Source organism: Pieris rapae, chromosome 12 (assembly GCF_905147795.1).
Source record: "Pieris rapae chromosome 12, ilPieRapa1.1, whole genome shotgun sequence".
Classification (NCBI taxonomy): Eukaryota; Metazoa; Arthropoda; class Insecta; order Lepidoptera; family Pieridae; genus Pieris; species Pieris rapae.
The window spans coordinates 1244678-1257879 of NC_059520.1; the positions used below are offsets into that span (position 1 = coordinate 1244678).

General features: G+C 32.6%; 1 protein-coding gene across 9 annotated transcripts in view; it reads right to left on the reverse strand.

The window, feature by feature from the left end:
• Nucleotides 1-13202, reverse strand: part of LOC110998379 (PDZ and LIM domain protein Zasp) — a 48116-nt gene that overhangs the window by 15955 nt on the left and 18959 nt on the right. For all 9 annotated transcript variants that reach the window (XM_045630614.1, XM_045630617.1, XM_045630615.1 and 6 more), the window contains exon 3: nucleotides 740-891. In XM_045630614.1, coding sequence (XP_045486570.1) covers nucleotides 740-891 — 152 coding nt within the window. The remainder of the gene's footprint in view (nucleotides 1-739; nucleotides 892-13202) is intronic.

The window sequence follows — 13202 nt, forward strand, 5'->3', positions numbered from 1 at the left end:
GAAGCTGCACAAACATAAACGACGTCATAACACACGCTAAAGAGTTAAAGTGGAAATGGGCCGGTGAAATTTCCCGCAATTGTAATGGCTGATGAGCTAAGAATAAAAGGGTTAGCAGGGCAGAATTATTAAGAAGAGACGAGTGAAAGAATTTGGAGGAGGCATTCACTCCGTCGCGTCAGAGTCTAGTGTAAAACTTAAATAATATTGACTTAGTGAAGAAAAAGCCTATTAAAAAAACACGTTTATTTTTTTGTACAAAGTTAAAAATCGTAAAAAAGTGTCCTATTGTATTTCTATATTTGTTGTTTCGAAGCCTTTTCAAGACATTACGCAAACGGCTTGCATAATGTAGATAAGCAGCTGACTACCATATAAGACGAAGTACATAAACTTGAATGCATCTTGAATGTCAATAATATTATTAATGCATCGGCGGAAGCTGCAAGTCTTGTGTACGGAAGATGACAAAACCACAATAGCCTTTTGACATTGAGAGATTAAGTTTCAGTATATTTCTATGTTTTTATTATTCATATACTGAAATGTTAAAGTGGAAATGGGTCGGCCACATTTCCACATTCATTCTAGAATTGTCTGGAATGATTGTGGACCCTGCCCACTGTGGGCGCTGTAATTCAGAACCGACTCCCGTATGTCAAAATCCAATATTTCTATTATTTTATCTCGTTGCGAGCCTCTTGCCCGTTTGCTTCTAATAAATACTTCTGCCGCTTACCGCTGCACGGTGAGTTCAAGAGCAGTCCCCGCAGCCCGGATGGTGTCTTGCGCCTCTTGGTGTCGCAACGCATACACCTCAGTATTATTAACTCGAATTAGAGCGTCACCGGCTTGCAGACCCGCCCTTTCAGCTGCGCTGCCACCGTTCACCTGAAAAAGGACGGATTTTAGATAAGTTTTTGAAGAGCAAATGTTTATGGTAGGTTTGAGTCATAATTGAGTAGAAACCTTGATTCTCAATTCTGTGGACGTGTCATCGAACCACGGCTTTGCACCAAAAATTTATTTCTATTTGCATATCTATTGGCTCATTTGGAAATCGTGAGGAAACCGACATGTCTTTGACTGAAAGATAAACATGTGTCTGACAGACGAATTACCTACTTGTCTATATAAAAAAATATCAAATAAACTCGATCGAGCGTTATTATGTATGTAATTTTAAATTCAGGTTTTTGAATATCATGACAAACTGTTATTCATTAATGGTATTTCTGCATATGTATACATAATTCTTTATTAGCTGTCATAAGAAACGTAATAGGTTTATTTTTGATAGTGTTTACTAATCACCAATGTGTAAGATGTTGTAAGAGGATCCTTAAGCGACATAAGATAAAAAGATTTCCCAAAGAGTCATGATACGGCTTCCGAAAGTAGAAACTATATCTAGAACACATTCCGTATTAAGAATTATAACATACAATCTTTACCTAGACCTAAAACTGTGGAATCGAGGTTATAGAAAAACTAACATGACTCGGGTTCGATAGAAATAGCTATGTGTAAACACCGCATTCTTATAAGAAAGTAAGACTTTTCTTTAAATAGCACTATTCGATTTCAGTTGAAAACTACTTTTATTTCTCAAAAAATTACATTCACTTAGTGAGAAAATTTAAGTTAACCTTGCCTAAAGGGACTCCTTTTAATAATATTTTTTAATAATTAAATTTTAAGGTTAGTTATTAGATATATTTTTATGTATTAGGTGATGTAGTTAGTAGTTATGTACACTGTACATACAGATGAAATGATGAATGACTGGAATGAGCTATTCGTTACTGAGCACTGTGTGTGACTCTAATCCCGGAGGTCGTAGGTTTGATTCCTGGATATGCACTAATGTACTTTCTTTTCATAAGCGCATTTAACATGCGCTTGGACAGCGAGTGTCATAGGAGACTGATCACCTACTTGCACTTACGACACATGATGAAAAAACAGATTTTTCAACCTTCTAATTTAATATAATGATTTTTGTTTATGTATGTACCTAAGTCGATCTGAATAAAAGGCTATATTATTATTATATAATGAAACAGATTCACAAATCTAAAGTCCTGACGTAAGTTTATACCGCCACAGTATTTTTTGAATTATTCTTATGTACATCGTTTTATCAAATTATAAGCAAATTCTCAGCAAATAATAAGTTATAAACTATATATTATGTAATAAAACAAAAATAAGTAAAATTATGCATACTTATATTGCATTTAGCAAATTTAGGAACTTTTAATACAAATAAGTGGAATAGTAATTTTTTTTAATGTTTTTCATAGTGATTAGTAAGCATTATTAATAACGTTACGTTATTAATAACAATCTTGCTTTAGATAGAGATATGCATCGTATGAAGAAAAAAACGTAAAAATGAAACGAAATAAAAGCAACGTTAAAGTCAAAAATATTACCTGATATAACCAAGGTAATCAGTTTTAAATTAAACCTTTACCCAAGTCTAGGTTACCGGACCGGTCTTGTATTCTAGGCTAAACAAGTATTTTTTGCCAGGAATGTATCGAACTCTGGAATGTGGGGAGGGGCGGAAGGAAACGACTATGACGTCACAGTAACCGTCTGCACGTGCGATCACAATTTGTCCAGACTTAAAATTTTATGATTTTTGCAATATCTTACACGAAAATGTATTTTAGTCTTTATAACTACAATCTAATAATCAGTGCAACTCTTCAGTTGGTTATAATACACGGGATTACTATGTAGGTTACATATATTGTAAATATTGCATATTTGTGCGCTGGAAATAAATATTACATTTACGTGCCTAAAACGTCTTAAATAACCACTGTAAAAAACACAGAAATATATTTAATTGCCCGTGATTGTGATTAAAGAAAACGACAAAAACAACAGGAAATACAAATATTTATTTACATAAATTCTCAGCATTTGCATATTAGGTATCTAGTAACAATTAACTAAAGTTCTTTAACGGTGAACGTCATGAATTTATAAAAAATATGCATATACTTTTGACCAGACGGCCCGTTTTGAACGGGACTGTCCCTTTTTCCAATTACGTGTCCCGGTGTTCCCAAAATGAACTGTGGGACGCAAAATTGTCCCTTGAACTTGTCCAGAATTGAGCATAGCTGAGTTTCTTTCATATTTGAAATCGTCACCAGCTATATTAAATTTGTTCTTCTGATAAATATAACTAAACAATTTGGGTAAGTATATTTTGTGGATCGTAACTTTTAATCCTTTTAATAAATTGAACGAAATAATTTTTGTTTTATTAAAACTACTTATTATTCGACCTAATATAATGTCCCATTTCTGATTATATATATATTTATAAGTATATACATATTTTGTGTTTCGTAACTTTTAAGCCCTTAAATAAATTACTTTAAAAAAGTGTTTTTTATTAAAACGACTTATTATATGACCTAAATTAATCCAAAGAATAAATGGTCCCTTTATATATACTAGACACAACTGTTTATGTTCAATACTACTTACAGGAGGAACTACAACTGCAAAATTCTCATTAGCAATGAACACCTGTTTCCTAAACGAATAAGTATTAAATTACACGGACAATTAAAACGCGAACCTAATAAGAATTAAGCACTTAAACCTTAAGGTTTCGCATTAAACGGGTTTCGGTCACTCTCACTTTTTTATTTGCCATCACAGAACAAAACGAAACGAACACAAAATGGCGAACTAAAGTTAAAGGCATACGCGTCATACTTTTATTCTTTCCCCTCCTCAATTGAGGTCATTGCGTTGTCCAGTTTTCTTACTGTCCACATAACTTATCAATAAACGTGTTTTAAGTAACTTTTATTCATAATGTTTATAATAAGGGCCTGTTTCACAATGTATGGATAAAGTACCAAATAGCTCTGCAACACTAATTATTCGAAAGATAAAAATTCCGTATAAGATACATACTTCGCATTTCATGACAAATAGCGCTATCTGACAGTCGTGAAACGCAAAAATACTGTTTATCCTAAATGTTATCCTACCAATAAGTAAATAATAGCTTATTTGGAACTTATCCGGACATTGTAAAACAGACCCTTAATATGGTAAACTTAAAGGTAATATTTAATTTTTCCTTGTGATGCGGCTGAAAAAGCTAAAGCATGCAAATGGGTCTAGGCTCTGAACATGATTTTGACATTTATAATAAAATATATACGTTTCACTAGCTTACAAAAGCCTCTCTTGGTCATGTCACAAAAATCCTTTGCTATTTATTAATCCTTGCAAAACATTATTAAGTCATAGGCGTAAATTATGAACTAATGGTGTCATCATAAGCTTAAATGATGACGAATTGTCCGAATTCAAGTCTGAATTGACCACAACCATGCTTTCAGAAAGTCTATTAATAGATTCCTGGCTTATTGATTTTGCTGCAAAAACTGTTAGCCAGAGAGAAATTTATATGAATTTTTCGGATATAATTACACGGGCTGTAGATATGGGCATTTATACGGTTGATATCATTTGAATGTATGAGAGAATTGAGCATGTTTCTCAGGTTAAAAATCATTGAAATGACCTAGGCAAGCGAACAGATTCTTCGATGACTCACTCGAATCGTGGTCTTGATAACGTTTACGCTTCACAATTAATAACAGATTTAAATGTTTTAAATAAGTTTGTCCTTGCTTTGTTTTTTACAGCTGTATCTTCATAGATATAATATAGACAGACAGACTGACATAACATTTATTACAAACAAAACACACACACAAAATAACAATAATCAAAGAAAAAAAAATTAGGTGTCAAAAACAATAAAAAGAAAATAATAATAATAAAATTTCTTTTCTCATTCGGCTAGTTTTAGATGTGTAATAAATGTGTGCTGTGGCTGTAACTGGCACTGGCTCAGCAGAATGCTGCCAGAGACCACAGCAGCTAGTTTGCCTCAGTCGCAAAGGAAATAGAGAAAAGGAATGTAATAAATACCAAATAGAATAAGAAAAAAAAAAAAGTTACCTGTGTACGTAATGCAGTCTCATCTATATGACATCACTAAAGCATACAACATGTTCAATTAACAAAGCATATACATGCCCAATGTATATATGACCTCTATAAATACATTTTTCCACGTCTGTTTTGTTTAGCTTGATTACCAATTCTTCCGATTTCCGCGTCCGCATGAACCGCTATTTGCAATCCAAAGACATTCCAATTCCTGAAGCCGGCGGCTGATGGGAATCCGCAGGAAAAGCAGAAGCGTAGGCAATCCTGGCGCCGTACACATGAGGGAAAACAGCCCGAAAGACTTACAGCGAAGTGAAATAAGACCAAACGCGATGAAGGACGTGTACCGCCCTCTGCCCCATCTAGGGGTTATACACAGACGACATCAAGTCGTCAACCACAAAGCTACAAAAGAAGACTAAGAAAAGATTTTGGCCTTCTGAAAAGACACACACACTGGCCATAAGACTTCAATGTCATATGAAGAAACCGTCTAAAGACATTAGACGAAGCAATGTAATAAATCTTGTTTTTTCATGGCTACAATTATTCGTTTGTCCTTGCACACCTTTTTAGTTTGAACTTGGGTTATATTCCATATGTTATTCTATGGCAATGCCCTTTGCGCACGCGCAGGCCGTATAAGGTAGAAATACAAGAACTGGAGATTAATGCAGTCCCGTCGGGCGAGGTCACTTATATTTTTATTGTTTACTTTTAATAGCGTCTGCGCACGCGTCATTTTTCTTACAAAATTAAACAGCTGTTCTATAGACTGGTTCTGATGGAATTTTAATTGTTAAGGTATTGGTGTTAAAGTTCTTGGTAATGTAAACTTTTAGTTAGTGTTTTTATAAAAAAAATACTTGAACGAAAAAGTATCTGAACATTTAGACCATAATTAGATTAGTGCTAAACTCGTTTAACTTTCTAGGCATAAATCTATCTAGCCCCTTAAAAACGGATTATATAGTTTCACGTTATTTCAATTCATTGGTTAACACAATGTACACTTATGAACGTCAAAAAAGAAAAACATTAAATGCTTCTATTTTTTACATTTACTGCCAGTTCTCAAATCAAGGTAGACCGAACTAGAACTTTCAATAGAACAGAAATTATCCGCCACTCTTTTTAGCTGACAATCCGAAGCATTATTGCCCTAGTGGATTCAGCGTGCGACGCTCATCCCTGTAGTGGTTGGCTCAATCATTTAGCACTCGAAAAAGAAAGAAATAAGAAAGAATAGGACACGACCTCATGGATGATAGTTGCACAGTCGCAAATGCAGCCGAATTAAAGTATTCGGCTGCATTTCATCATTCGGTTTCATGAAGTTTTTTATTTCTTCAAACGAATCGTGTTAGTAATAATTATTTTTAAATAATTGACTTATTAACTATCACGCGATGACACCATTGTCGTTAAACATAATAATTATTATAATTAGAAAGTATAAATGTATAACCATTATCATAAATATATACTGGACCTGGTTAGTTACATAACTGAAGAATAATCAATGAGAAAGAAAAGAGATCTTTTCTGGTGGATTATTCTGTGCTCTGAATAGCAGAATAGGTAAGATAATATCGAATGACAATAAATTAATTAATTAATTTTACGAATGCAAACATATGATTCCAGTGTGGTGCTGAAGTAAGTAAGAGTTTGATCATGACGTCATCAAACATTAACATGACTTATAGAGAGTAAGGAAGCCACACCTCTAAATTATCGCATGGCAAGCCAGTTACTATACCCACTCTTAATTACTGAGGGGACCAATTAACATTGATTTTATCCAATCGAGAATTTTTCAAGGGACCGGAAATTCAAATAAACGAGTGTTAAAACATCGAGTGTCTTCTGTACTAATGAAATATGTGTCCTCATCACGAATAATAGCTCGATTTTTATAGAACAGCGGACAAACGGGCAGGAGGCTCATCTGATGCCTTAGTGCTTGCGAGTGCGTTGGCGGCCTTTTAAGAATTAGTACGCTCTATTCTTGAAAGACCCAAATTAAAATTGGTTCTAATCTGACCTGGAGCCACGACGCTAACGGACGTGCTGATCGTCTGTTGGGCTTTGGGAATGGGAGTATACATATATATGTATAATATCTTCTGGGTTTAATATTAATATAAGCCATGAGTGATTTGAGTGCTTTATATTGGACTAGCGGCTTCGCACGGGTGGATATTTTTTTTAATATTTTGGCATAAACGTACAGTAATAAATAGTGTATTTAGCAATAGTGTAAATAGTGTAAAGTGTTTAAAAACATTGTTATTAAATTAGCCTATATCAGTGATATTGTATCATTCAAATTTTGAAAGAATTTTAAAAATCCGCACAATACAATATTTTGAGCAAATTCGTTACAAACACACATACAAATCTTTCCCCTGTATATTATTAGTATGTACTTGAATAATGTCGTTCGTAGAAAAAGTGTCTTAGCTAGTCATTACAGACCTCCCATGGAGGCTTACATCTCATGCAAATGATCGACTACAACGCAAGCCAATGAATTCGTTAGAACCTAATTAAATATAGAACTTAAATAATTAAATGTATTTTTGTATGCGTCAACTATTTAAGACGTTTCTTACGACTCTTTTATAGATTCATTTTAATTTAGTTTTTGCGTTTTGCTCAGGCAAACTAACTTATTTACAGCAGCTTCAAGGCGCCTAAAGAGAACTTAACCTTTTTAGTTGATTAATATTTTATTATAATATAAAATTAAATTAGTTAATTATTATAATATAAATATGTATTATTGTTATTATATAGCTGGGAGATATATATAATATAATATTATGTTATGCTTCAAATTGTACCTAAATATAACTATTAGGTACATAGAAACAATATACCAATAATCCACAATTCGTTTATACATAAATGTTAATGAGTAATTACTGTACATAATGGGTTTTTCCTTTAACCTTTTGGGTTTTTAAATCTCTGACTTCCGGTCTGTTTCCTTATTTAACGCAAATTATAGTCTGTATTTAGTTACCTTATTTGGTTTTCATTGTCTCAGAAAAGAGTATATGAAATGAGTGAAATGAGTATATAAAATGAGTATATAGATGATATTAAGTTATATGTGTCCTATTGGATGGCACGTCTGTCCAGAAGTTACATTTTTTTAAGGAGATGAAAAAGCATTTATGCCCGAATGAAGAATGTCGACCGTGACGCGGCAACTGTGAAGTATTGAAGATGGACAAATTTTTAACTAAGCATACATTGTAACTTTTCTCCTTTTAAGTGAAAATGATTACATCTACAGTATTAATAACACAATACGCCATGTATGAACTTTATATCAACCTTATTAGGTAAGATATCGCCGTCTATGGAGTAGAATAAAAAGTACAATGGTCACCAAAAACATGTTCGCATAAACTTAGGAGATAAAATAATGTTCTTTATTATGAGATTGTTAACGTATATACAATACGGGAACAAAAATGTTTCATTATTTTTTCATTCGAAGTGCAACTTCTAATGCGACTTCCAACATTGTTGCGTTAAACGTTTAACGCTACCATTGTATGAAAGTACAGTTGTTCTGTTTGTTTTTTTTTTATTTTATATCGAACATTTCAATATTACTTAAGTGATCATAATCCCATTGTAGAGGTATTTCCACCCGAAACTGGTAATAAAAAGATGCGATCAATTGTGAATGTAAGAAATGTTAATAAAGTTTGGCTTGAAACAATGTGATTTCATAAAAAAACAATTTCCACCCACATCTATTTTCATTTCTACATAACGAAATTTCACTTCTTCGGAGATACACACAATTTTTTTTAATCATGTGTCTTAACACATCATGGTCCATGGAACATTACAATCTAGCCTAACGTAAGACTAGTAATTAATTTAAGTCTAACCTGATTTACTTAATACTAACGTGCACTAACACTAATTCACTTGTTCTTTGGTTTGGTTAAAATGGTTTTCTCCTTTTCAATCTTCTTACTAGGCCCGTGGTGTCAAGAAGTTGAATAGCCTTGACATTACATGGAGTACATGTTCGTGTGCTACAAGCTCAAGTCGAAATTTGTACGTATGATTTTCACATAATACTTCTATGAAACTATCGCAAGTCATAGATTTATCTATTTTGTTACGTACATTATCATTCACCATTTAGGAAGTGTGTACAAGATTGTCTATGCGTCATTCTTCTAATATTCGTGCTTTATCACTTCCACTTGTATTTAAATGATATTATGTAAATATAAACATATTGATAATGTTTAATCACGGGTTATTCCATTTTACGAATTATAAGTACAGGAAATGTATTTCGGTAGCTAGCTGTGAAATTTAACAATTTGAAATTTTACCTGGTAAAAAGATTCAGAAAAGTCAAAAGCTCTAGTTCTCTTTAACCGTCTACTCATTTCTGTACTGTAAAGTAGCGAAAAGTCGAAAAATATAATATTAACAATAACGCATAATTAAATCCCCTCCCCGCATCGTAACATTACACACCAAAATTTTGTTACATAATACTTCAACGCTCCCTTACGTAGGAATGCCTGTTATAGACATAGACAAATACAGATAAAAAGGAAACTAAATCATAGCCTCTAAAAATCACTAAAACAATAAAATCTTCAAAATCAGTCGAAGCTCATCGATTAATTGTTACGATGTTTATGCTGGATTAAATCTTTCGCAATTTTTTGCCATCGCCCACATACATTTATCTGAACAATCCATCAGATACCACCGTTCCATTTAGCCTTTTAGCTAACAAAGCGTTTTTGCAATGATTAGCAGATCCGGGAATTAGAAGGCCGATGACCCATTAAACAAAATATTTATATACGGAAGCGTATATATCATTCATCATCATCATTTGTAGGATGCGACCGTCTAGGATTAAACCATATGGATAATATCAGTTACAAAAACGATGGTAATTTGTAACTAATTTCTAAAATAATTTAAATTAATATTAGTTTTTATATATCCTTGGTAACAGTTAGAATCGAATTATTATTTTTTGATTACACTGAAATATTGTCATATCTATTTCGTAATCCTACAGCTAACAAAAATTATAATTAATATTAAAACAATTATACTAAAGATATAGACAAAGATGAAATACATGTACTTACAAGTAAAGAAAGGTTCAAACATTGACGATAGGAAAAAGTAAATCAAAAATATTTAATACATTTACCTATGGAAGATACTTACTACTTTTCTTTTCATCATTTTAAGCATATTCCAAGGCTTATATAGTGATCGTTGCATATAAAGTGGCGTATATATTATTACAAAGTAGCAATATGAAAACTATCTATAAACATTTGTCGTGATTAAAAATTTATAATTTTTATAATAAAATACGAAATACACATTTGTTTTCGTACAATAAAATTCACAACATAGAGTGCGAAATACATTGATCTACACATTATTTATGTATAGATTTTGATTATAAAACTAAAGTTCTTTAACAGTCTTAGAGCCTATTTTACAATGTATGGATAAAGTACCAAATAGGTATGCAACACATTAATTATTCGAAACATAAAAGTTCCAAATAAAATACTTCGCGTTTCACGACGAATAGCGCTATCTGACATTCGTGAAACGCAAAAATACCGTTTATCCTACCAATAAGTAATAAATAGCTTATTTGGAACTTATCCGGACATTGTGAAACAGACCCTTAGTGTTCTATAACGTTTCGAGACTGTCCGAGATACTTGCATATAATAAATAAAATACAACACATATGTACCAAATTAAAATCGATCAAAGGTTAAGCGAAATGTTTTGTAAGTACCGTTTCTGCTCATCATGACGATTCAAACATTCTTAACATTGCGATCGACATAAATGATTTGTGATTTCTAAGAAGTAGGTCCCGATAAGCTGTATGCTAAAACGTTGTTTGTTTGATTTATAAATGGGACTAATGATAATATCTGCCCACTATGTCTACCGGTGTCTCGGACTGAATAAATATTTTGGAAATTAATTTTACTGCGAAATCATACCACATTCTACGCACTTACGAGCTCTTAATGTGAGTGCCTATGGTCCGTTTTCCCATATTCTATAAATTAAAATGTCGTGTCGTTAAATCGAATAGTATTAAAAAGTAACGACCGGACGGTATGAGTTTGTCTCCATGACCGATGGGCCGGGTGCTAGATAGAGATACAACCTGTTCAGACACACTGGCCCCTTCCCATCTACATGGAACCAGCAACAGAGCTGGTGCGGCTTGTGATGCGTGTGAAAAAGGTAAATCATCCAAATACAGGGTTCTAGGCTCGGAATATGACTGTCCCATTCGGTGTCCAGACCCTTGGTCCGTGGAGTGTTAGTGCTATAAAACTTTCTAAGGAAACAGCAAAAAGGTTAGTCGATATCACAGGACAAAGAATTGTCTAGCTATTCAAAGGGGGAACGCTAGTAGTATCTTCGGAAGCTTGCCTTTAGGGACTCCATTTAATAATATATTTTAGTTATTGTTTTTTATTTAACTAAACTATATTTTAATTATTGTTCCAAAATTTAAATATTGAATTGTGTTGCTACTCACTTTACGGCATAAAACTCCAAACCGCTTTTAACGTATATGCTAATACACTATTAAATCAATAGATCACATCTATATATCACTATTTATGGTAATAGATTTTTCTGAATCCTCATAATCGTATGTGTGGGAAGACAGATCGTGATAAGAAAGTAATTTATTTTCATTCTCATGAACTTATTTATCATTTACATTGGTTTATAGAGCTATTGTTCCGTTAACCTGACTCAATCAGGCATTTGTTTAGTGAGAAGTAACTAAAACCTCTTAAAATAATAATTCTTTAAAACTGCTGACATGCTAAACAAAGTTAAGGACCTATTCTGTCGCCAAACTTCGAAAAAGTACATTATTTCGTTTCATTTTTTGTCATCGTTTCTTAAAGTAGGGTAAATTGAAAAAATATATGGTGTAGTTGAGTAGTTTATGTATGTTGAAAGATATACGATTTAATTAACTTCGCTTGATAGAAAAAAATCCAAACACAGCCAATTTTTAACACTTCGAATTTATTTTATGACGATAATGTATATGGAAAATGATTTTGAAATTTACTCGATATATTTTATCACATGCAATCCATATCAGAAAAAATGGATTAAATTACATTAATTAATTTATATAACTAATTGCTATAACGGTCCGGCGACTCCATTGCGTACCGCAGTCCACCCCAAGATACTGACACTGAAATTCGTGGCAGGATATGGCCTTAATGTGCCTAAAGTAATATATTATATTTAGTTCCTAATATCTAAGCTATCTCGGAACATTCAGGAGTATTAAGAATATCCATAGCGCTATATCACCTGCCTCATAAACACACACATTTTCACGTACATACCAACACACAACACAGCCGAATTAGATTTTACTGAGTTAAATGTATCTAATATTTTTTCCTTTCGTAAATGTTTAAATTTGTTTGTGTATATATATATATATATATATATATATATAAATATATATTCTATCTTTGGCTATATCTTTAGTATAATTATTTCTAATCTAGGCGATCTCTAGCAGTTCGTATCCTCCTTCCATCTTCTTTGGTGCCTCTCTTACTTCCCATTGCAACCATAACCATTCTGTTCACTTGTTTCTTTTCTGTCAGTCTCTTTTGTCCAGTCGATCTCTACTTTAGATTCTCGTTCTAATTTTGTTTTTATTTGAATATCGCTTAATTTTATTTTACCTTTTAACTCCTGTTGTACTTCTTTCCATACTATTTGACAAATAATTATATTAAATTAAATTTGTAACTTCTACAATTATTATGTTCAAGCAACCTGTTGCTCATAGCAATCTGATATTTATTTCGTTACAGCTTACATAGATTACTACAAAACAATTATACTAAAGAATAGTATATACAATATTTACAAAAAGGTTTAAACATTTACCAAAGGAACTTAAGTATCGACGACTTCCAGCCAAGCTATTTGGCACATCTCTGTACTGGAGATCATAAAATATTACAACACGTATAGGCGAGTACATTGATTTATATTACACCTATGCTATGAACACGCAAATATTTATCTTAATAACCGTCGTATACAAACAAGTAAGATCTAGTTGCCATGAGCCAAATAGGTCG